General features: G+C 40.4%; 1 protein-coding gene across 1 annotated transcript; it reads left to right on the top strand.

The window, feature by feature from the left end:
- The first annotated feature begins 5,798 nt into the window (after positions 1-5,798).
- LOC108889195 (uncharacterized) lies at positions 5,799-26,793 on the top strand. Its single transcript, XM_018685554.2, is given in 8 exon segments — positions 5,799-6,257; positions 8,068-8,142; positions 15,926-16,150; positions 23,880-24,080; positions 24,424-24,572; positions 24,749-24,781; positions 24,783-24,899; positions 26,689-26,793. Coding segments are annotated over 8 exon segments (1,131 nt in total). The 5' UTR covers positions 5,799-6,031.
- Positions 26,794-26,859: the final 66 nt, after the last annotated feature.

Here is a 26,859-nt window from a genome sequence, read left to right as displayed (position 1 = left end):
AGCAGAACCACGGCTCACCTGTATGAAGGTCAGTGTAGTTGCATAATGGCTGCTGGGTTGGAGGCAGGCATACATTACAGGTGGTAGTTTCAGACTCTGAGCCTGAGCGGAAGAGGCTCTTGAAGTAAACCCTGTCTGGATGTTCCTGGTTCAGCCTTTGCAGCACTGTGATAGCTTCACTGGGGTGAACCAGTGTCACCTGATAGGACAGAGAACCAGAGCTTTCACTTTATTGCAGGTACAAACCAGATTTATCACTGATTCAACACCTGTGTCTACAGCCTACACCCTGTCTACAGTGGTTAAGTCCCTTCCCCAGACAACAACTGTCCAATCACCTTGGAGTTCTCCACATGTTGAAACGATGTATCTGTGTGGTAGGAATGAGACTCAGCATTTAATGAATCTGGGAGGTCTCTGTAGCCTCTCTAAAATCTAAAACATGAGAGCAACAGTATGAGAAATGAATTAAACTGTTTATCTGCTCTGGTTCTACCTGCAACCATTAGCATGCTGCCTAACAAGCTTATTATATATGTAGTCATCAAAAACACATTTAAGACACATTTTACAAATTTTTACAACCACATTGACCACGGTGGTTTTTAGCATCACCTCAACCTGCGCGTCTCCTTCCCAGAGTAAAGAGAATACAGCAGCAGTCCTCAGTGGAGAGAGGTTGATAGGTGCATACAGCTTGATGCACGGAAGTGTTAGTGGAAACTCTCTGGGTGAAGATTGTGGAGCTCACTTTATTCTGAAAGTGAGAGAGGGTGATAAAGATGCATCAAGCAAATTTACAAAATATAAAGGGTCAATGTATGCAGATTCACTGCTAACCCAACATGTGTAGGTGACAATGATAAAGAAATATAGTGTTCTGCAAGACAATAAGATGCAAGACAATAAGACAATAAGATGCACTATAATTTTCTGTGACTGATTAGTAAAAGTGTACTAACTTGGAATAAAAAATAGCTTTTCAGGAACTGAAATGTTTGTTTCTGATTTGACAGGAATGACTGAGCAACATTTGGGGAGTTAAACAATTATGAAGCAGCAGGTTCAAAAAGACAATGAAAATGTAGAATGATGACAGACTTATCCTTTAAATTAGATGAACTACTGCTGTCAGCCAATCACAGTGCAGGAAAAATATCATTTAACCTAAATTACATTCATTTGCAAAAGTTTATAAAGGACATTTCAGTTATCCTGAGCAACATTTGAAAACAACATCCTAAAATGTAACTAATACTGAACATTTCAAACAGGATCCACCCTTTATGCAATTCTGAGGGAGGTTACTCAAAAGTAAGTTCTCACCTTCAGGTCATCCATGTTATGTAGTATAAAGATTGAGACAAACACAGCCACAGTAAAAGGAAGATGGCTCCATACTTTGAAACACAAATGGTGACCTTCATATCTTCGCTGGCTGCAGCAAAGCACTGTGATAACTTAATCTGGGACCGAAAAAAAATTAAAAACAAGAACAAGAGGAGTGGTAAGTCACATCTTGTTACTCTAAAGATTATTATCCACTAAAACTAGAACTTCTAGAGTTGTGAAATCCTGTCTATAAAACTACTGGGACGTATCTTGCTTCCAATCATTAGGACTAAACTAAAATTAGCCACCAAGGAAAGTCCTCATATTGACCAACTATCATCCAAAGCCACAACCAAAGACTTGAGAATTCTTTCCCAGGTGACCCTGTCACGTACCCTTTCAGCATAATGTAAATATTTGAATACATTAGGACCCTGCGGTCCTTTGCAAACTGACAGACACTGTGCAAAATGACTCTTACTTGATTCTTACTCTTCTGTTTTCACTTGTATCACAGATCAGACACAGGCACTGTCCTCCTTTTTATTCCTCTTCATTCTAAAGTTTTAGTCACTAGTAGTTAAAGTTAGCCTCACATTTACTAGCTGCAACATTAAAGTGATACATACATTAATGCATTGATCAATATAATACAATGATAATATAAATTATTCTAAGATGGGCCAATCTGCATAATGAGTACTTTTAATTTTCATTCTTTTTTACTTTATACTTTGATGCTAACACCTTTGTACTTTTACTGCAGTACAACAGTAAAAAATTTGAATGTAGGTTTTGAGTTTTAAAAACTGATTATATGTTTTTAATTATGTAAATACTCAACAAAGTTTCAGTTTACTACAGTTGAGTAGATGCAATGGAGTACAAAGTACAATATTCTTCTTTGAAATGTAGTGGACCAGAAAAGGAAATGACACATACCTCAAACACACCTATCTGAATGGTTAGTGGCAAGATTTATCTTACCTGGATGTCCATGAATTGAAGCTTCAAATATAATGAATTTAAGCTCATCATGTTTCTTACCTCAGCTAACGTTCATTTGGAGGGAACTCAGTGATGAAATCAAAGTGTGACCCTGCAGTTCATCTTGGTGGTTTGCAGGAAAGTTTTATTCTCCTTACATGACTTTCAGATGATTAATCTGAGGGTAGTGACCACAAACAGCACATCAGCAGTGATTACCTTCACAGCTAAAATGAACAGCAGTTTCTCATCTTGCTGTTAACCACACAAGGAGTGCTGTAAACCACTCCCATATGAGCTGGTTCGTTATGGTAATTGTCTTTCACAGGTGTGGCAAAAAAAAAATAACAACACAAAAAGAAACATAAGAGTTGCATCTACCCTATGGAACATTTTAAATGCCTAAATTTACAAAAAATAAAATAAAATAATAGTAATAAAAAACTATTTACTTTGTTATATGTATACTTTTTTGGATGCTTTTACTGTCAAATTTGAAAGAAAAATGTTTGTTGTTCAATAATTGAATACATTTCTTCAATAATTATTCAGTTATTTCAATTCAATAATTGAATACATTTATTCAATTATTGAATAAATGTATTCAATTATTGAATAAATGTAACACAAACACACTCTATTATCTTATGCTTATTAAATGTGGAGTTTCCAATGTAATGCAAACATCGACTGCATCTTCTCTCACCAAGCACAAGACTTGTCTAAAAAAGGAAAGTGGTCATTGTTCATCTCCACATTTAGCATGCCTAAGAATGTCGTCTGTCTGCATGCATTCTTCAGTGAAAGGGTACAGTAGCGTACTGCTTCATTAAAGGTAACACTACTGGAACATGTGCAGAGATCTGGGTTTTTGAACTTTATGGATCTCCAAAAATAAACTAAACATGTGAAAAACGTTTACATCTACATTTACTCACTTGGCAGACACGTTCATCCAAAGCAACTTACAAGTGAGGGACAACACTAAAGCTTCAGTGCAGTAGGAGACCTAGAGGCAACTACTAAGTAAATCTGTAAAGTTAGGTCAAGTAGATATACACAAGAAGTGCACTGGAGGTGGACAGTAAGCGCTAGTTAGGCATGTCAGGGTGTTGGAGGTGTTAGAGGAGGAGGTGATGAGTCTTCTGGATTTATCATGTTGTATAGTATAAAGCAGCACGCCTGTGAGACAGATGCAACATGGTCAGAGAAGGATAGCTGATCAACAAACATGACACCCAGGTTTCTCACAAGCGTGGTGGGGGTGGGAGATGAAGGGGTGCTTTTGATGTTGATATTGCAATATGAAGAGTTTGGTCTTAGAGAGGTTTAGCTGAAGGTGTGTTCTTTCATCCAGGTACAGCTGGGTGTTGTCTATGTAGCAGTGATATGGGAGTTGGGCAACAGTGATGACGGGAGAACTCCACTGCAGAGGCGAAGGGATCCTTGTGGGGTGGGGCGGCAGCAGCACTGACACTGACAGGGAAGTAGACACAGGGAGAATAATGTGAGTAGGCAACTCAAGCTCAGAACAATCTGGTGACAATTGACTGGAAGCCTGAAGTGTACACCAGAGAAAACATAAAGGGATGCAAGTTTGTCCAGTAACCAGTTCTGTGCTACGCCCCTGAAATAACACACACACACACATAACACACAGATAAAGACAGACAAGGGGAGGAGACACCAGGGAAGGGAGAGATGTGCCAAACAAGGGGATAAGGGAGGAGAGTACGGAGGGGGCAATGACAAAAACACACCAATAAAAAGAAATCTGGGACCTTTATGGAAGAGGAAAAGGAAACAATTTAAAAACAATACACTTTATATGTATACTTTTACGTATGCATTTACTGTTTACTATCATATTTAAAGAAAAACATGTCTTTTGTTATTTAAAAATGTAAGAAAAACCAAGAAAAGTGGTGCATTGACTCAGCCAACAACATAAAAACCAGTTGCTGTGGCTGAATGGTGTATATACCAGCACAGTTTCAAGGTCTTGTCCATGCTGAGTAGACCTTTGATGGTCTCTTTCCTAATTAGAATGCTCCAGTCTTTATCTTTGAGGCTTGAATTGTACCAGCACCCCAAGTTCTGACACCATTGGGATGGATGTGTCATCGATGTGGATGCTCTGGTCTGTCTGACAATGGGATACCCCTCTGGACCTGCTCAGTTTAAACCTCATTCATGCCCACTTTATGTTTGACTGAAGCTTTACCAGCAGTTTCTTTGTACATGCAACAGTTGAGGTCAGGGTGATCAAGTCCAAGATGATTCAAAGCTAAACACTCTTAATTGGCGCACTGTTTGACTACAAGGCAGCAGTTTGGGCCTCGCTCAGCTGAATCTGGTCTACATTCTGCTTGTAAATGTAGAGCAGTATAAAGGATCTCTGCAGTAGCTGAGTTATTACCCGACAGATCTGGGCTATTTCCCTTGAGCCAAAGGGCCTTCCTCTATTGTGTGAAGTGTTTTCTTCCTTCAAGTATTTAGTAGTATACTGCCAAGGCTGGAAGCCATGTAATGTAAGTCAGTAATTTAGCTGTTACTTGCTCTAAATTGGCTCAAATTTTGAACTTTACAGCAATGAATCAGTAAGATACGCAAACAATTCAGCAATTTAATGAGTTTGCCAACTCCTGGACATGAATACTGTGTGTCAACAGGAGTTTTAGGGGAGAGAAGGCCAACAAAAGAACATATAGCAGGTTTGACAATAAATTAACTTTGACTTTGACTTTGTCTACCATACTCCTAGTTGCTGGAGCCTATTCCATCTCCATTATTACAGTTGCTCTCCTCTTCAGCTCTGCCAAACCAGTCATTGTTGGCTGACATAAAATACATCACTACTGGTGCACCAGCACATCAGCTTTAAAACTCCAGTGCACCACAAAATTCAAAGAGACTTATTTGGCTCCACTTTGTGCTTAGGCACATTATTTTGTACCATAACCAAGCACCACGGTCCCTCCCTCCCCACTCATATTGCATTCATAGCATTCATTCTAGATGCCTACCAAGTAAAGACTCAGAGGCTGGTTTGACGTGTTTGATGACAGTGGCCAACCAAATCAGATTCCAGTTCAGATCAATCCTAACTGGTGCATGGACATGTGTGAAAGAAAAGATAAGAAAGAAAAAGAAAGAAAAAAAGATCAAAACAGATAATAGTATGGTAATGTAGATCTCCATTTCTCATACTAATACAGACAATAAGTTTTCATGGCCTTCTAAAATGCGATAATAGGCCATTACTGTATATAATTTCTCTGTCTCTGTGGTCTTCCATAGTGAACTTATGGGAGTCAAACTATATGTGATATGTTCATTAAATTGTTATTTTTGTTATATTCTCACAGAGGCGTACAGAGTGTCTGCTGTACTTATAAGAGAGCTTGTTCTTCATCTCGGTACCACACATATTCCCACAGGAATTTAACACTGCGACCTCACCGACCACGTGAAGCAGCCACGCCTGCTGCCGTGCGTAAAGACCGCAACATCAACATGGACACGAGCTGAGGGAGGCTGACGTGATGGAGCTGAAGTGAGCCGATGTGTGAGGCAGGTTAGAACATACAACGCTATCTTGAAGTGTGCGGTGGGTGGAGTTAATGCTGAGGATGCTTTGGTAATAGGAGAAGTTGTCGCTTTCACACATCGAAGCCATGCGTAATAAGTGTGACCGCCGCCGGTGAGGAGGATGCTAGAGCATGAAGCAGGAGCAGACATGCGACTGGTCCGTCAGATCAACACAGGTATGAAGATCCAGGCCGGGGGCGATCACATAGGCTGCAGCAAGGTTGGGGAAAATCAGGAAAACCAGGTCATCTGTTTGCAGTGTCAGGACGAGGTGGTGCGGGTTTGTCCGGGGAGTCCGCGCAGTCCTCGCCGCGCCATCGCGACGCGCCTCTCCTCTGGATCCGCAGGTAAAAGCATCCTATGCAGCAAATAAGATCCAGAACACACATTAAGACATGATCATGCTTCACATGATCAGTTATCCTAATTTCAAAGTAAAGCTGAAATGAAATGAGGGTGTGGTGCTCCAGTGAGCTCCTAGTGACTGCCTGGGACAGCAAAGTCACGTAAAAAAAAAAAAAAATGAGTGGAACACCTCATTACCTCCAAGACTTTTAAACACACCACATAAACAAACTAGTTTATGAGTTTACGACTTCAGTGGGTTGCAGGCAGAGCTAGATTACGAAGCAAAATATGATAATAGCATTAATTAATCTTCATACTAATTGAAATGAAGTCTTTAAAACACTGTGTGTGACATGACTGTGAGTATTTGTTGTTGTGAAGTTCTGTGAGGGGATGTACAGCAGACTAGTATGATTCAGAAACACTGAATTTAAACTACTCTTAGTTTTCCATTTTAACTTGAAAAATCTTCAGTCTGTCTAGGTGCACACACACACACACACACACACACACACTATGGATTTTCAAATTACAATTGCCTACAGGCAGAAAGATCATCTAGACACACAGCTGCTGCATCAGAGTTTATGGCTTCTTATCTGCTTCTCACAATAAAACAGTAGTTCATCTTTCAGTCTGTGAAGTTGTTACAGTCACTACATGGCTCTACTGGATGCTACTTTTTAAAAAATTGCTGGTCTAGCTCATGAGATGCTGATACGATTTGCTTCATGTGCTGACTTCTTGTAGCTTTGGTAATAAATGGTGCTTGCAGCTTTATCTTCAAACATGTGAGCAAATGCGAGTGCTTAAGCTGAAAAGACTCCCAGTCAGTGATAAATGCCTATGCTGGGCTGCTGTTGCTCTTTTTAGATGCAGCTGTAAGTGTTAGATTAGAGAATAAGGAAATGAGAGTTTTCTATAAAAGTTTTCCAAATTGCTAAATGAGCAGAAGCATTTGTTTTCAGATGCAAAAATGTTAGGTTAGTGGTTAATGTTTTCATTGTCATGGTTATTTTATTAATTGACCATGGATAGAAAGCAGTATTTCTCATCAAGTTAATCAAATAAATCAGTGCTGTATATTTACTTTACATTGTTGTTGAGCCACTGATTTCCCATGATGGCAGCGAGCATGATACACAAGCTTGTTTATATGCAGCTTCATTGACTGAGGCTGAAATTCATCACAGTTGCGCCTCGTATACCTATCCCAGCAGACAAAGTTAAAAGTGGTGTGCAGAATTAAGTTGAACTGAGGATTCATAAAACAAACAAACAGACAGACATGCAAAAAAAGATGTTTTGATATTTATTTCTTATTATTCTATATTATCTTAATCTGACCTTATTTCAGGTGTCTTAAAGCTGCATCATTCAATATCCAGCAGGATTTAAGACATCATTCCCTTAACACCATCAGGGTCAGTGATTCCTGTGAGTCTTCCAGGGTAACAGGCTCATTCCCATTCCACTGCCAGTGTTATGAATTTCATTCATAGCAGTCTACCACAGGGGATGATTTCATTTCCCCTCCTCTATAAATTGGTAGACTAAGGTACTAAAGCTGCCAGAGTCATGGATTTTATTTCCCTAACTTTGCCAAGGTCAAGGGTTTTTTCCCTGTGTAGCTCAGTATGTGAAGCAGGGCACTAACATTGCAGGATTAGGAGTTTCATTCCTGTAATACTGCAGGGCAACACCTTTTCTCAAACTGTCAGGAACAGCACTAGGCTAGGATACATGATACTCTGAGGCAAGTCTCAACTCAGTGCCATACTTTACGCGTGATCTCTGCTCCTATCACAGACCGTGAGCCCAGTAGTAGCAGCTACAATGTCTCTTCAGGAACCTTCTACAGCTGTGTCAGTCAAATCACCATTGGTAAGTCCACTTTGTTACAGAGGTTTTTTGTTAAAGAAGAAAAATGCTCTGCATGTTTATGTGGACAGTATCATTTTATACCAAATACTTCAAAATGACATCAGTTATAATGGTATTATGTGTCAAGTTGTCACTTACTTGATATTGAATTTTTTTGTTGCCCAGTAATTGCAGAAGTTTATTATTTTGACTATTGTCATTTTACTATTGGTTGGTCATCCAGCAGAGACAACTGTTTAACTTTCCAAACCAAAGGGACCACATGGCAGTGGGCATGGATTCTCACCAAAAGACACATCACTCAACGGATTTATGTAACATCACTGAACTTTGTGAAATGGTAAACATCATTATCAGTGGAGTTGTAGAAGGGCCACTGACTAAATCCATTTTAATGTATAAAATATGTCTAAAATTGACCCTGCTGCTAAAATTTATTTATTTGTAAATATAACCATTTGTCTACAAAAGTCCACGGTGTCTGTTAAAGGAACTATTTGTAAGTTTTGCTATTTCTACATGGCCAGTGTTAGCATTAATACAGTCTAGAAGGAATTTTGCATTGAGTTCAGCATCAAACTTTATTCCTTTACTCACCAAGACCTGTCTCTAGTGGTGGAGTGCAATAGCAATATTTTGCTTCTAGTTCAGTTGCTTACTTTTTTCTACTGAAGTTAGCATGCTAGGCAGCTATCCCTGGCCCAGTGGACCGTTTCATCACTTTCTGATAGTGACTCACTGTAGCGTTCAGATCGCCCTGAAGAAGTAGCACTGCTTAGAGGGCGCATGCCAAACTCTTGTAAACCAAACTTACAATTAGCCCCTTAAAAGAAGTGAAAGAAGTTGTATAAACCTTTTGTAGCTCCAGAGGGAGCTGGATGAAGTCTGATAGACTGCCTCGAGAGCTGTCACATGGTCTGCAACAATGCCAGGACCCATGGTTTCCCAGCAGAACACCGCATCGTTACAAGATGATCAATGTTGTTCATTTCATCTGTCAGTGGTTTTCATGTTTTGGCTGATCAGTGTATACAGTATATGTTGAACTTAGAATTGTATCTCTGTAGGCATATGCATAAAATTGTACAAATTTACTATGTAGATTCTAAGTTAAATCTATGTAATAAAAACAACAATATCAGGTGGGAGTGTGTTAGTGAACTTACAGCTGGACAGTATGCTGCTGTATACATTAAAACCAGGCCAAGGGGACTAAAAGGCAAGATTTGCTAAGCAGTAAGAAAATTAAAGATTTCCCCTGACATGTAATTTTGTTTGTATGTCAGGGGTTGTTGACAGGAAATAATGCACTGTTGACAAAGCTGTCTGAAATAACTTTCCTGTCTGTCACAAAACTGCAACCTCCTGCCATTTGCAATAGTCAGACCTTGCCTTTTGACATTTTCTCGATGAATATTACAGCAGTGCCTGGTTAGTGGGAGAGGCTGGAGGCTGAATGCTGTGACAGTGAAGACTTTGGGTTCAGTTCAGGCTGTGCTGCTGCTGAGCTGCTGCATGCAGGTGTTCCTCTCTTCTCTCTGTGCTAAATAAAAAAAACTAATGAAGTGCTGAGGGAGAGCTTTGGACCGTTGAGACTCACCCTCTTGGTTTTACAAAGGGAAAGATCTATAGTCTTGCCCTGCACTCTGTGATCAAAAAGACTTAGTGTGCCGCCTGTGATTTAAAAGCCCTGGCCTTTGTTCGAGAGGAAAATACTAGTCAGCATCACTGTAGGTTCTTAAAAGTTTTAATCAATTATAATTGTCCATTAATTCCACCCTCCTTCATTGTTGTGGGATTGAATTTACTGCAGTTGTGCAGCTAATAGACAGAGCTAATCCGCACCCTGTGGCAGGGATTCAGTGAAGGATGACATGAAAAACAAATGCATCAAATGTATACAGCACTGACCGATCACTGCTGTACATTCATAGAACTGAGAGCTCAATTTAGGGCTTTTTTTTTTTTTTTTTTTTGCAATATTATTTGATAGTTTGGCACAGGAGAAGATACATTTCCCAGCGCTATGAACATGCTCAAATTTTCTGCTCCCTGTATCCCTGGAAATGATTAAATTCATGTGTCAGAGTGCTCGGGGAGTACTTCTTAGGGATGTGCTGACTGTGCTTTTTTGTTTATCAGGTTTACTGTATGAGTTACAGAAGGATATCAGGGAGCTTCAGATTACATACAAAAGAGACATTTATTAACATTCATTGTCAGTTTTATATATCCTTGGTTTCCCACCTTTGACAAAAAACCTATAGATACACATACTGGATGCATCTGTCTGAGAAGATGCTTTTGTCCAAGAGGGAGGATGAATAATTAGGATGATAAAATGAGACCCAGTGCTCAAAACAGCAGTCAGGAAAGCAGCAGTCAGCAGTATATATTCAGTGGATTATCCTCATTATGACCTCACACATATGTTTGTCATTTTTCATACTCTTAACAATTTTTTCTTACTTACCAGCCAACATACAAACCTACAGTATACCAGTCAGTGTTGTAGTATTCCTGGACTCGAGTCTGACTCAAGTCCTGAAATTGAGGACTTGCGACTCAACTTGAACTTGAGAACTGATGACTTACACTTGGACTTGGACTGGAGCATTCACTGCATTCAGAGTCAGAAGTTGGAGACGTGGACTCAGACTTTTTATAATAGGCCACAATAATTTGGCATAAGAAACTGATACCTGCAACATTATTCAGTTTGGTGCAGGGGCACATGCAACATGCAGATTCACATGCAAATCATCATTAACAGTTAGTGCCAAGACTCAACCTAGATTACTTGGACTCGTGAAATGGGGAACTGAGTCGGACTCTTCCTTGGTGACTCTGACTTGAACTCAAACTCGAACACTGGGGACTCGAGACTTGATTTGGACAGTGCATCAGGATCAATATTCCTGATGGGGTTTTTTTCAACAAAGGCTAAAAATGCTATTCATTCTCCAAGTGCTCATCCAAGTCAAGCCCACATTACATTTCATATACTGGCAAGCAAGGTGTATAGCCATTTGTCCATAAGCCTTTCACTTCATATGCTATTTACAGAAACCAGACACTATGAATACTTTAGCTTGGAAAGAAGAACACCCTCCTCCTGTTTTGTGCCATAATGCAATCCAGCATGACGCTTCTACAATTTCAAGCTGGATGGTTCACAATGTCATACACAGGGCAGAAGCTCATGCTGATGAAAAGACTGCTGAACAAAAGTGCCATAAAGAGTCCTGTGGAAATCTTCATGTAGACATTCAGTTCGAATGAAACCTGCATCTAGAAACAGCAAACTGGCTGGGTTTTTGTTTTGTGCAAAAATTGTATTTACTGTATTTGAAAAGCCCACAGTGTCTCCTCATTTTCTCGCTTTTGACCTTGAGCATCAGCATCAGCTGCATATTTCTAAGCATACCCAGATTATTTCACTACATGTGTGCTACATTACTGCTGTAACTTCTGCATCTACAGCACTGACTTATTTTGAGCACATTCAGTGTTCAAACACTTACACTTAGAAACCCTAGAGGAAACATTAAACACTCTTCAGTTTCTTTTCCCACCACGCCATCCTTCCATCCACCTGAAGGACTTCCACCGCCATCTCTATGATTACTGTTGACACTCTGCTCAAACTTGTCATCACACAGTGCAGCGTGTGGCCCAGATACCTGCACCTGCATTTGTAGTCTTACCTCTGAGGGCATCAGGAAGTGAAGGTGCTACATATCTGGGCCTCTCTCTCCTCAGAGAGCCACGTGGGCTCTTTTTTTCTGATGACTGCGACATAGATATTGCTTAGAACACACTATGTCTGAAAAGGCTGCGTGCACCGTGAGTTTTTGGAGGTCGTTCGGATATGTGCCAGGTGTAGATTACCACCTCTGCCCCTCCCGCCATTTCAGGTGACTTTCATGGGATGCTGAGGATTGTGAGCTCAGTGTAGTTCTTACTGTTGTTTAATAAGCAAAAACCACAGTCAATTAATTTCTGTTTTCAATTGTGTTACTCTACAATACCTGGATAAAGTTGCAGTATAAACAGTTAACTTCAGAATTCCAAAAGTGAGCCCTGTTTCAGTTGACAGGCTGTTGACCATTTCTAAAAGTCATAAAATCCACCAGCCTTGCTAGAGTCCATCAAGAATCAGTTTTCTCTTATAATTTTACTTCACTAACGACAGGAGTGTCAATTTAGTGAAATATTATTTCCTCAATCAGCTTCTTAATATAAGTGATGGGGTCCTACTTAACCATGTTTAGCAGTAACGCTTCAAGGGAATTTCTTCAAATTTGGACTCAAGGATAAACTTATTTGATTTCGATTGTCAAAGGTCAAGGTCACTATGACAGCACAAAACACACTTTTAGCCATAACTCAAGTTGTCACATGATAATGAACTGTAGCTGAACTGGTTAGGTGATAATTTTAGTATACTCAAAACCCCCACCCATGCAGTTTTGATGAAACAGATAAGCTTTTTATTGTTACCTATAATATTCTTCTACTATTGTAACATGTAGTAATATAGCAAACCTAAAACAAACATAAAAATTACATAGCTAGAAAAAAGGAAAGGAAAAGAAAAAACAAAATCTCCAGCATTACAGCAGAGATCAGTTTACCACATGGTCAAATAAAATATCCTGAGTTACTTGAGCATTTGTCCATCACTGAAATTAGAAAAAAATATCTGCTTGAGGGCATTATGTGTAATGAATGAATGAGCTATTGTGGGATGTGTTTTCAATTTGGAAAATGAAAAATCAAAGTCTGTGCTGTGTCCAGTGCTTATACTGCTGGATCTTTTTGAATTGTGCTGTTTCACTCATTTTTACACGCAGATGTCATGGTCAGGTGGAGGGGTCTCTACATTGCAAAGGAGTTAAAAAAAGAAGATAATAATGCAGTCATTTAATGTACTCCATAACTGTTGTTGTTCGCAAACCTTCACACACCAAAGAACATTCTCTTTCCTATAATTTCCAAGAGAGCAGTTAGATTTTTCTTGCCAGAAAGTGTTGTACTAGACAAATTCCCCTCAGGGAAAATAAAGACCTTCTCAGTGCTCTACTTTTTCCAACTGCTGACTTGAGCACAAACATTATTTTGGGGACGCCCAGCCTAACATGGTTGCACTGCGTGGTGTGAAAACCCTTTTATTCTTTCAGGGAATTCAAGGCTGTAAAACAGCTGAGATGAGGTGTATAGCTTAGATTTAACTCATCCCTCCTCCACAGAATTTATCCTCGAGCTGAATGTGCAGTGCGAGGAGTGAGCTCTGAGGTTCAGAGACTGCCAGGCATTCCTCTACTCTGCTATTGATCGGGCTGCATTTGTTCATTGCTGATGTACCTCCGAAATCTGCTGGGCTTTGTGTTTCACAGGAAACCAGGAGGTGGGGGGGTGAGTGTGTTCCTTAGTCCCACCTGCTGCAAGTGTGTTACATGATGGCAATGTGCGGGAAATCAGTTATACTGTTCTGTATGTTTGGGTAATGACTATCTTAACAGAATCATGTAAGCAAAACAAGACCTGTCAGTTTTAATCCTGTCATCCGTACATACTGTATATTGTACAACCAAGCATCACCCAAACTCACAGAACTTCATTTTAACTTCCACACAAGATATTCAAATTTCCAAAGATACCAGATAATGTGGGTCAGGCTGAATTAACAGTAAAAGATGAAATAATTCACAAGACAGTATTTTTAGAACTTACTGTAATCTCTGTTGTTTAATGTTTATGTTACTTGAAAAAAAATCTCGTCTCTTCGCTAAGTATGAAGCTTGGCAATTAGCAGTTAGCTTAGCATAAGGAGTTGAAGCTAGTGGAAGCAGATGCTTGCCTGAAGTTCAAAAAGTTTGAAGTTTGTAGCTGTGCAGGAATGTATATTATGTGCAGTTAATTTCTGAGTGTGAGACCAGTTCTGACTGAGTTTTAAGGTTAAAGAAAATGTACTCATATTGCTGCACAGGAGTTTCAGCAGAATCAAAGTCTATTAAGTCTAGAGTCTGGCAATACCCGATCAAAGTAAACAGACACACAAATCAGAGAAGTAGGGGAGGGTGACGTGACAAAGTAGATTTAATCCCAAGACATTATGTTTACGTAGGCCAATGGCAGTGCTAGTCAAACCAGACTGCACATTTTGCAAAGAAGGGGCCACTGGCAGTCCCTGAGTCCCAGCCTGAAAAACACCTTTTTAATTCAGGGGAGTATTACTTTTAATGTAATTAAACAAAGACAAATGTTAATGTTAATTAATTCAGCCTTAAGGCGTTCTTCTATTTCAGATGATTTGTAGCATTTATCTGTCTCACAATTTAAAAGATGAACAATTTCACTCACAGAGCAGTTAGAGTATAAAATGTGTATGATGCAGAGAAACCTCCATAAGAAAACAGACCTGTGATCAACCAAGACAACTGCTTCTAAAAAAACAAAAATGCATCTGCAGTATCAAAACTGAAATAAACAGCATGTTAAGCAGTCAGTGGCTCACTTTCTACCAAACGGGACTTTTAAAGCAACATGAATTAGATGTCATAGACATCTAAGACAAATGGAGAACATTGAGGTCAACCCTTTATATGGAGATATTGTAACAAAACACATGAAACTTTGTCAGTGGGATCATTAAAAGCAAACACCATTTTGAAAGAAAATTGATTTTTAAAAAGATTAACAGTGTCAGTATAGCATGATTTGTTTTATGGGAGGACAAAACAAAACTGGCGGCCATGTCTGGCCTGTCTACCTGCCAAAGATACTGATCAGTCTAGAGCTGAGCCGAGTTTTTTCACCAGTCTCGGAGGCCTCGTGGAATAGAGACAGAAGCCTGGAGGTGAAAGAAAGAACTGAAATCGAAGGCCGGAGGTGAGCCGAGCTGGTTCAGCAGTCTGTGGGTGCTCATGAAGCAGAGGGCGCCGCAGAGAAACTGGTTTTCTTATCTCTTCTTCTATCCACCATGGATAAATGCTCCTATTATTCAATATTAGGCCACTATCAACACAAATCTTCACCTGTAAATTGACAGTTACTCATCAATCAAATGAATATACACTTTAAAAATGTTTCTGCGTCACTGACTGGTTGTATAGGTATTGTAGTGTATTCTCTTTGACTTACTGTAGCAATGACGTCAGATGCACTGTTTTCATACTGTGGCAGTTGGAAATAAAAACAGTGACAGTGGGTGACAATACAGTTGTTGAGTAATTGAATACCTCTTGTTCTGTGAGAATGCTGGGTAATGCCAGATCACATTGTTGGATTTTTTAACACTATTGACAGCTTCCACCACTAGAGGACAACATTGCTGAAGAAATTGCTGTGACACTTTTGAGCGCTTTGGTTCACTTATCTACCAGCATTACAAGGAGACAGTTCAAAGGTCAGAGGCTACACAGTCCTGATAGTTGATGCAACAAAATTCCCCAGTGATCATGTATGACAGAGAGGTACAGTTGTCAGTGTAATATTTTACTGTAGAGCTCAAACAATTAATTGATAGAAAAGAACAGGAAATGAATCTGCCACTATTTTGATAACTGATTCACGGTTTTGGTCATTTTTCTGGCAAAAATGTCAAATGTCCCCTGGTTCCAGTTTCTCAAATGAGACTGTGATGTTTTTGTGATAATGATAATCAATGGAATATTTTTTGGATTCTTGAAAAATGCATTTCAGTTTTCTAACATTGTATGTATGTATGTATGTATGTATCTCATGATCTGTCTTTGTTCTGATTGTGGACATGTTGCAGGGTTTGATCTCGGTGGTCAAGTGGCCATCGGGTTCTCCCACTGGAAGAGTCCTTTCCCAGAGAGCGGTCAGAATCTTCCTAGTCCGGGCTGCGTTCGTTCAGAGGCCTCCGCCGTCCCGCCCATCAGTGAGCATCTCGAGCCGGTGTCCTGCCCGGCGTCGCTGTCGATCACCCCGCTGCCCACCTGCAGCGTGAGTCAGGAGACACTCTGTGACAGCAGCACAAGTATGTACGACTACATGTTTTAAACTATGAGCCAAAACTCTAGTTTTCTCCTACATCATTATAGTAAACATTTTTTCAAGTCTATCTGAAACAATACTCAGGAGTCATTTCTCCTATCCATACCGGCCAAGAGGAGATCCTCCCAAAACAATATCAATGGCAAAAATGGAGGAGGTTTTTTCCCTGTTCAAAATTCGTTGTGACACTAACATGAGGCTTCAGCAGTCTGTTGAATGTCAAATCAAGTAGATAGTGACAGTGATTTTAGTATAGTGTTCCTACTTTGAGTTTTGCCAGACTGTTTCTTTACTGAGCTGCAGTGAAGGGACAGTAACAGTAAATAAATAATTTTATTCTAAAAAGACTTTAACCTCAATTTGTGTAACTCAGACCACTGAAGCCTCATACTAGTTTTGACTGAACTAATAAGTGCATTTTTACAAAGGTGGATGTGGATAAATCTTTTATGTTCATGTTAGTACAGTTGAAATATATAAATGTACGTCTATGCTTTAATATGTACTTATCAGTAAATTTATGTGTGTTGTGGCACGTGTGTCTGTGTGTGTGCCCTTGAGACTGCACACTGATACTGTCATCAGTGCCAACTGTCATTGTTTTGGGCTACAGCAACATCGACAGAGCCAGCCCTTTTTTCTGATTGGCCACTGCCAGAGCAGCTTGACCTCCGATTGGCTGCCAGGCAGGACTGATTAAGAATGCTAGTGAGCTGCATACACCTCCTCTCTCTCTCTCTCTCTCTCTCTCTCTCTCTCTCTCTCTCTCTCTCTCACTGTAAACATCCTGCTCATGCTTTTTTTTTCCTCCTCAGAGAAGATTTGACAGCTTTTTTTGAGCTTCTCTGCCACCTGCTCTTAGCATCTTCATAATGACAGATCCGTCTGTGTGAGTGTGTGTGTGTCTGTGTGAGTAGTGATGATGGATCGGCCGATGCATTGATGAGGAGCAAGGATTAAAAAGTGGGGATGCTGTTTTCCCTCGTGGGACGTCGTGCTTGTTTGTTTCCCTCAGCGAGGTCATTGGCACGTTGGGGCTGGGGGGGGGGAGGAGGGGTGACTGTTGTGTGTGCATGTGTGTGTGTACGGGGAAGAGTCCTCTGGCTGTTTTGACGTCTGCTGCAGTTCGGCTGGGAAGCACCCCCCCCCACCCTCTTTCCCCCTCTTTTTCCCCTCTGAGGGGTGAAGCTGCCTCCCTACCTCTCTCCACCTTCACACGGTGAGTGTCATCAAGTTGTCTTGAAGCAAAGGCAGCTTGTTCTCCAGAGTGGATGTCTTTTTCTTTCTTGCTGCAGTGCTCTCTCTCATGTGTTGCTGTGTCCTACTCACACTCTGCTCTACGCTGCTTCATCTCTTTCACGCAGTTCCCTGTGACCATGCAAACATTTGACCTTCACACACACACACTCACTCTCATTTGCTCTCTGAGCTGTGCCCCATTCTCTTTATTGTAAATGTGAACACTCTACTCCTTCATTCTCTGTGATGCATTAGTTGTAAGACACAGAAATGGGTCATGCCTCCATGAGGAGTGTGTGTGTAAGTGTGTGTGTGCTGCGACCGTGTCGTCCAGGCACCAGTAGCAGGTCGGCAGGCACGAAATCTCCACTGCTTGCCATCAGGGTGAACATGCAACCCCATCCACCCCAGGGCATGATGGGTGCATCCAGGTGGAACGAACGATTTCTCCTCACAAGTGACTGACACCTGATCCCCTTGGCAACACATCACACGCACCCCAACCACCTCCCGTTCTTCTTCCCATTCCCCCTGCAATCTTTTATTCTCTTCTCAGTGTGAGCATCTCCAGGCTGGCTTGTGTTACGCAAGGATCTACGCTGTTATTGAGTGTTTCACAGCTTAGAATATTTTCTTGCTTTATTTTTGTCTGTTACACCAACTAAAACCACAAAGATAACAAATATGACCTCATTTATTAAATAAAAACTGTTAAAATTTCATAATAATAATTTAACAAGTAGAAAACCCCCAATCAAGTAACTGTTTGTAAAACCTAGTTTGATGTGACAATGATCCTATGTCTATTTACATTTTAGACATAATGTGCTGTTGGTTATGTTGGGCACTGTATGATAATTGGGTATGTAAAAATGGTGCAGCAGAAGCCAAGATATCCTGAGTTGTAGTCACTGTCTATGGGTTAATCTAAAAAAATCAATGGCTCCTACACTTCCCATAATGCAAGTCGATACCATCTTTTGTTAGACCTCCCCTGCCACCTGCCAGGTGAGCAGCCAAGTCACAGTCTCATTGATAACTTTCTACTAAAAGCCTGAAGTTTAGGGTTAGGGTTAGGGGTTGTTCAGACAAAACAACTCATTTTAATCCTCCCCAAACAGCCAGTCTACCAACTGTACAGATGTTGTCTGCAAGCTATGTAGAGGTGAACAAGTATGAGTTTGCCCATGTGTGTTTTTGTTCAGCTCAGCCTCTGACTGAACTCAGAACTCAGCAGAGACACCAGTCATTTCTATTTTTTTTATTTCTCTTTTCCTCCTCTCATCTTTGTACAAAAGAGTGCAATTGTTTTGTTCAGATTGAAACAACCCAGCCCACAAGGCCATGTCTTTGCATTAGTTTTTAAGTGTGTCTTTCTTTTTCAACATTACTTGACTTTTTTAAGCTCGACAGTCAAGAGCTACTGTAGACAGGAAATAAAGGATTAGAGAGAGATACAACATGCAACACAGCATCCCTGACCGGAACCTGACCATGGACATTGCGGTAATGTGGCATGTGCTATAAACACTAAGCTGCCAGGGCAGTCCTAATTTCATCTTTCCAATGACTTTGTATGCAAATATGCTTCCTCTATCTGAACACATACCACAGAAAGCTCGCTTCAGAGCCACAGAAGGAATTATGAAACTGATTTAGATGGTAAGTAAAACATTTTGTATCAAATTTAAATCCAGTGTGGATACACATATCAAATCCAGATCCTTTCAAATCCAGCAACTTCATACTACACAATGCATTTCAGATGTGTAATCACCTGTTAGAAATACTACAGTTTTTAGTACTAGCCTGATTAATGTTCATAACCTGCTGCTACAACCTGAAAATAAGATGAACAGCATTAGATGAGAAATGCTGATTAAATATGTATCTGACACACTGAAGTAACAGGCCTAACCTACTTACTTCTGCACACATTAAATATCATGAGCTACTTGCTCTAAATACTGGGGGTCCTGTTTCAAAACTAGTGGATTGTTAAATTTAAATTATTGATACAATATACTGTACATGAAAGGAGAATCAGGCTACTGAAACTGACATAATGAGATCAGCTGCATAATTTTACTAGAGAAGACTCTCCACTCTGTTGATCCTTTTGAACTGCAAAAACAACAGTGAATGGAGGAATTACGCAGTCATGGACTACAAATCTTAGAACTGAATTGAGCAAAAAAATAAATCAGCAAAATGATTTGTAATCCTTACATTTGCAGAGTCATTTTTGGATATTTAGCACGTGGATAAATTAATCCCAATGGTGATCGCTGATAGTGAATAGTGTGCACATTACTCAGTGACTGCAACATTTCAGGGAAGGGTTTCTAGTCAGTTATCTTCTTTCCAAGAGAAACCCTTAAAAACTCAATTTATGCATCTTCAGTATGTGTTTTCTCTATTCCAATTCAGCGCAGCTAATTCTCCATGCACATACTCATTCCCACTGTGGGCCATGGGAAAAAGTACTGTCTGTGTATGTGAAGGATGTCTGGAGCAGTTATTTAGCTTTATTGTTTTGTTTTCTCCCAACACTAAATGCTTAAAGGGCAATCATTTAGTGAGTAACAATGCTGCTTGTAGTTAAGGAGATGTAATGAGTGTTTGATTGAGAGCTGGCAAATGCTCAGTCTGCTGTTACAAAAAATTCAAAGGTCAGTAACATGTCAGAGTTACCATTAGCTAACAGTAGCTATTGTTTGATGCTCGTTAGCTAACCTTGTAAGTTGTGTAAATTTTCTGGATTTGTAGTGACCACATATATATGAGTGAGGGAAAGGGAAAGTGAAAAAAAAAACAACAACAAACAAAACTATGTCCTAAAATGTTGCTGGTGAAACACCCCAATTTACTGGACCTGAAGAGAACAGTTCACTGCACCTCTGTCTGTATTCGACCAAAGCTTCAGTACCATGTGACTTCAGTTGTGGCTTGGGTTACAGACGTACCATGGGGCCATTAAAGTTTGATGCATACATTGTTTGACTGGCCACTGTCTCTGCATAACAGCATGATGTAGGCTAATATGTAGCGTGTCAGTCCTCTGAGAGCCAATATTTATAGTAAGCAATTCTCTCTCCCTTTAATGAGACCAGCATTGGGAGTGCTGTGGGTGCTGAGGAAACGGGGTCGTTGAGTGTCTTGAATAAGGGGGAGGTGAAGTTAACAAGCCAATGCTGTTGATCCCCATAGTCATTATATGTGTGTAAGAAATGAAAAATACCACACTGAATAATCTTGTCTCAAGTGTGTTAATTACCAGGGTCTGTTTCATTTACATGCAGTGCATTAAACCATAAGGGTCTATTCAACTTGTGGAAAAAAAAAAAAAAAACTACTTTAAGTGTTATCAACTTCATCCCAGGAAAAATTGGCCGCAGCTCCAGTTAGGATATCCAAACCACAGCGTAGCAAAATGTTTACTACGCTCTTAGTCAAGGCCGAGGACGCTGAGCACTGATTTATCACTGGTATGAAATTCATCACATTTCTATTAGCTGCATCCATAGGCTCCAGTGTTCCATAGCATCATCGGCTGATTAAGAGCCGAAACGCCTCCCCTACCTCTATCTCTGTTCCGGTACTACGGCTCAGCAGAAAAAATGTAGCTGAGTCACCTTTGCTGTCACAAACGAAAATTCAGCACACAGACCTCTAAGACAGCCACCCCCCTCTCCTGAAGTCTTCCCACTCTCCAGAGGATTGAAAGTAAGAGATAGGAATGTATTTAGATAGAATAGATTTAAGCTGTTTTGCTAAGCTTTTAATCATTTCTTCCCCCAAAGGACACCATCTGGTTGACAAATAGACCCAATTAGTTTGTGTGTTCCCAGGGAGAGAGAGTCTCTTTTTCAAGGTCTTTCAAGGTTAATCCTTGTTAAGATAAAAGTTACTGAGTTGGGTCATTCTCTGTTTAATTTTCTTACTCTTTTTTGTGGGTCTTCCCTCTTTCACCTGTACATATCTTTCTTTCTGACACTTTCTCACTCTTTTATTTTTTTATTCAACTTTTTCTAATTTTGCTTTTACACTATAGCAACAACCCAGGGAAAAAGTTTAGTATAAGTGGTTATGTAACGACTCCTCTCTCTCTTTTATTGCTAAAATGGACTTTGACCCTGGCTATCAAAGAGTCAGATTTCTGCTGTCATCAGTTTATGTGTTGCACAAAGCTTTCTATTTAGGGCCTGTCTTCAACAGAATTAATTCAGTGTGGTTCATTCTGGGTTACTATAGAAACATCCAAACTAAAAAACATGGCTGCAAGTTAGCTTCACAGTACTAGCCCTATTAAAACTGCCCTAATCAATATCAGTATCACAGCATAATGTGAAAAGTGTTGCTTGAGGTGACACAGAAAGTCCTCAGATTTATAGAGTGTGTCTTTCAACTCATTGGATTGATTTTTATGGCACTCATCTTTACTGATTTGGCTAGCTCATCATTCATAAGCATAATTTCCAGACATAGCAGACAGCTTTTTTCAGCCAACTGGTAAACATAGTTGAGCATTTACCAGCTAAGAGCAAGATATTTCCCTCTGGAGTTAGTTGAGAGCAAATCAGAGCTAAAAGGAGAGTGACAGTGTTGTGGTTAAAAAAATCAATTAAACTTTAAGTAGACTAGTGATATAACTAACCTAGTTTAAGTCTACAGACGTGGCTTGTTATATGGAATTTTTGTAGTCCTTGGGTTTAATGCTGAACTCATACTTGGTGACTATCAAGCACACGGCAAGGCAGGACTCCGAATGCAGGACTCAGACACAATCACAGTTCAGGTTCTTGATAACAAGCTAAAGTTCAGTACACTAGTAGGCAGTCCGATCAGGCAACAGTATCAAAAGGCAAAAGGCAACAGGCAAAATCCAAAATCAGGTACTCAGGCAACAGTCAGAAACACAAAGAGTCAAAACTGGAAACAAGGCTGGAAAGCTGACACGAGGGACAAGACAATCTGGCAACTGACAAGAGGAGACGCTGACTAAATACACCTAGACAAGGAGATAACGAGACACAGGTGAAACACATTAGGGCGGGGACAGTAATCAAGACGAGGAAGTAAAGACAACTGGAATAACCAAGGAACAGGAAACAGGAAGACAAGACAAAATACCAAAATAAAACAGGAAAACATTCAAACCCTGACAGTGACTCTCTTTATTGGGGTGCAAATTCTTGTTTCCAAAGCCACAAATTTTACTTTTTTCATACAGATTCTTCAACCTATAGTGGTGAGACCCAGGTCTTATATGAATGGTGGCAACCCACTCATTCACAGTGCACTATATGACTGAGTGACCATATTAAATCATTGTTGACTGATATATTGGCTGATCAATACCAGTGACTCAGTCAATACTTGGCCAGTTGCTGATATTTCTGGCCAACTTACTGTTAGCTCTTTTTTTATTGTCACCCACATCAAGCAAGTAACCCTTAAGTAAGAGGTATACTTTTTGTTGTGCCTCTACTATGAGAGCAAGTAATAGATAACAAAAGGGACAAAAAGACGTGTCAGAGGGCCACATGACTGATGACTTGTTATATTTAACCCTCTGAGATCCACTTAGAGGCATTTCACCTTTGTGTTTTGCCTTATAAAGTAGTATTGTTTAACAGTATCATCAAATTTTATACATCCTAGAATCAGCACAACTACAGCTAATCATATCTGTCACTCAGTAAGGACTCCTACACACTACAACAGGGGATATTAGCCCACAAAACAAAACTGATGAACAACTGATGCTGAATTCTTAGTCATTTACTTCAAAACATCACTGTAAACCATGCTATCCAAACAAAATCTCACCACAGAAAGTTGCACATACATCTTTGGATTGTGCTAGAAGTGATTTGAAGCTTCTAGCTTCTTCTGTCTATGAGTTATGCCCATTCTCCTGCCTGTATATCCCTAAACATGATATGCATCACTGTTGTCCCTGTCCAGAATCACACACAGGGACACCTGACATGCCTGGCACCAGAAAGGGTTATTTACATGGGGGCTCACAACCATAAACTATACAAAACCAAGCCTCTGAATCAGACACTCTGATTGGCTGTGAGGGGTACCCACAGAATCCAATAGGAGTGCCTGTTTTAAAAAGTTACTGTCAATGTCATCAGCTGAGATGATTGAGGAGAACTGATCAATTCAGATATACAGATGGAATGCAGCGATGCACCAGGCCATCAGTGAGACGATCTAAATCTTTAAAAAGTTTATTGACTGACAAACTGAGGCTTGATGGAAAGCACAGATTCTCTAGTTTAAGAGAAAAAAAACGGCACACTTGCTGAGTAATGACACTCTAAAAACAATATAACATTTGGGAGTGGGCCCAGATGCCATTTCCTTTTTGCTCCTCAAAACCTTGCTCCCCTCTTTATGTCAAATTATGTTTAAAGATTCAGAATCAAAGTGAAATAAAGTTTTCTGTGTCCCTGTAGGTGTGAGTTTATCTCTACATGGGTCTGAGCCCCAGCGCCGGAGCCCCCACCGACGCAGAGTCCCGCTGCAGCCCTTGGCCTCCGGCTACCAGGCAGCGGACAGACCTCTTGCCTTCCCCACCTGTGGGGAGGCAGAAATCATGGAGGAATCCTCAGCTGAAGCCCCGGACTCCAGCACTCAGGACGACGTGCCTCCCCTCGGTGAGACCCACCGCCACTTCTTTTACCTTAAGTTGTTTAAATTTAACACTGGCCTATGACTGAGAGAAGTCAGTCCTGTGGTGGTAGTGGACAGCCTCCAGTTACAGATGTGGAACAGGGTAGTACATAATGTGAAACATACTACTCGGACAATGCTGTGTGTGCAGTCATGCTAAATTGAGGTGCAGTGTTTTGGATGGCTGATATGAGTACTTCAAGATGAGACTATCCTAAGCTAATCAGTTTTTAATAGACAAGTAACAGACTAGTAACCATTTGGTGTTATCTCTCATATTATATTATGTTAATCTACTTTTATCCATTCTGCTCATCTTCCCTCCAGCCGTGAAGGATGTTAATGTGCAGCTCGAGAGGGAAAGGTCAGAGGGCATCAGCAGCCCATCCAGAGATGATGACTCCACCCTGCTGAACCCGGCCACCCACAGCAGCATCCTTGACGACAACACAAAGTCTGATTCTGGTCCCCCAGAGGTCAGTGGGGAAACTCAATCTCTGGTCTCCCCAGAGTCGGGGAGACCAGAGATTGAGTTTAGCTAGCTAAACACCTACTCATTCATCTGTCCATGATAATCAGTGGATGACAAGTGATTTAAAACAAGCTAGACTATTCCTCTTTAATCGCCAGTTATCTGTCTGTCTGTTCTCAGGGGAGGACGAAGTCCTGCGGCCTTTGCTTCAGCCGATGGAAAGAGCCGCATTGACTACATCCTGGTGTACAGGAAGTCCAGCTCACAGTCAGAGAAGAGGGAGGTATTTGAGCGGAATATCCGTGCTGAGGGCTTACAAATGGAAAAAGAGGTAAAGAACATTTACACTACCTACTGATTTCTTTAAGAGGTCAGCTAAGTTATCATGGTAGTACTTACCTTACAAAAAATAAACAAAATTACAGATATCTACAGTTCATCCAACACCATTTGTTCTGTTTGATTTTACATATCTATTGTTTAATGTCAAAATGTTGTACCTGTTTGTAATGGATAGTACCACTAACTTTGTTTTGGTCTCCACCAACTCCTGAGGAGTTTTTTTGCAGCTTCATGCTCACAATTATGTTCACCATAACTTTTTCTGTCTGGCGATTGATGCTGGGCAGGTAGTGTACAATGGGTTCATCAAAGCTTTTTGCTGTGATATAGCTGCCTGCCTGCTTTGGCTGGAGACTGTGGTGATGACAGTAGTGAGACTGAACCAAAACAGTTAAGTTGTGGACTGTAAAAGCCAAAGCAATGGGTTAAAAGAGCTCCACAGAGCTTCAGAGTTAGGTCAAAATTGTCTGTTGGTTTCATCGTTGGTCATTTGATCCAATGTTTATATAAAAATATTAATTGGAGCCACTTTAAATTGAATTATTTCATCTGAATGATTCCAAAAAAACTATTTAGAGCATCATGTAATGTAGAAGAGCAAGAAAATATTCAGATTTGAAAAGGTGGAACCATTAAATTAATTAATCAGATGAATAATGAATGAATCAAATAGTTATTAGTCATCTAATACATATTGTTTTTTCTCCTGCCCCCTACTAAAATCAGAGGTCAGTTGGTTGGGATTTAGTGTTGTGCAGCAGGGTAAAGGCTATAACCAAGGGGCTCCATTTACACAATGTCCTTTTAAACCATGTAGCAATCCAGAGCTGCCATGAGGAAACACATTCCTGCTGTCACTGCTTGAAACAGGGGTTTCCTCTCTTTCAGGCCAAGTTGTAAAGTAAAAACCAGCCCAACTCTTTAAAAACTGAAACAGCAAATAAATGAGAAGCTTGGTGGTTTCCTGTGCTGACAGTGAATTAGCTTTGCTGTGATTACTCGCAAACCCGCAGGTGTATTCATATTGTGCAACATGAGCGACATCAATACCAATTTGCGTGAAGAAGCAGTTTAGTGCACGGTCCTATAATGCATGTAATCTCAATGGCCAAACTGCTGAATTTTAAAATGCTCTGAGCCTTTGTGCCAAGTCTTACAAGGTCTGACAGCTGAGTGCTGTTGTGGCGTTTGTTGGTGAGCTACCACTCATAGAGCCAAAAACAAATGTGCTGATGGCAATTTTCTCCCCTGCTGCTTCTTATTTAGCAAAAGTGTCACTTGAAAGAGTGGAAAATGTGGATGTTGTGATCTCTGTGTGTGTGTGTGTGTGTGTGTGTGTGTGTGTGTGTGTGTGCTAACTTCAGCTATCTGCCAGTGCAGTGGCATCAAGGTCATCATGATCTAGAATATGCCAGGGGAAGATAATGGTTCTTGTCTCCTTCAACAGCCCACTTGTGTGTGTGTTCTTGCGTGGAGTCATTTTGTTATTTTTAGGTCTCTTCCCCTTTAGCTCCTGATTCATGTACCTTTAGACTGACACTACTCTGTCAGGCAGTACAAACAGGTGAGGAAAATAGCAGATCTCAGGAAACATATTAATGCTGAATAGCTGTTGATGTCACCGCCTACACCATTATTGTAAACTACACCATCATTATTAACTACACCATCATTGTGCAGAGTGAAAGTTTAGATAGTATTCAGTTGTCCTCCTTATTTTGCAATCTTACCTTTGTTTCTGAAGTTAAATTGTTGCTCTGTGTGTTTGGCTTTCTTAGGCTTCCTTAACAAACAGTGACGTGATCTTTCTGAAGCTTCATGCACCATGGGATGTGCTCTGTCGCTACGCTGAACTCATGAACATTCGCATGCCTTTTAGGTGAGACAGCAAATGCTCCTAAAAAGTGTCTTATGGTGGAAAAATCCCCTGTGGAATTTCCTTCTAAACT

Source organism: Lates calcarifer, unplaced genomic scaffold (assembly GCF_001640805.2).
Source record: "Lates calcarifer isolate ASB-BC8 unplaced genomic scaffold, TLL_Latcal_v3 _unitig_1475_quiver_1424, whole genome shotgun sequence".
Taxonomy (NCBI): Eukaryota; Metazoa; Chordata; class Actinopteri; family Centropomidae; genus Lates; species Lates calcarifer.
This window is presented reverse-complemented; position numbering and strand designations above follow the sequence as displayed.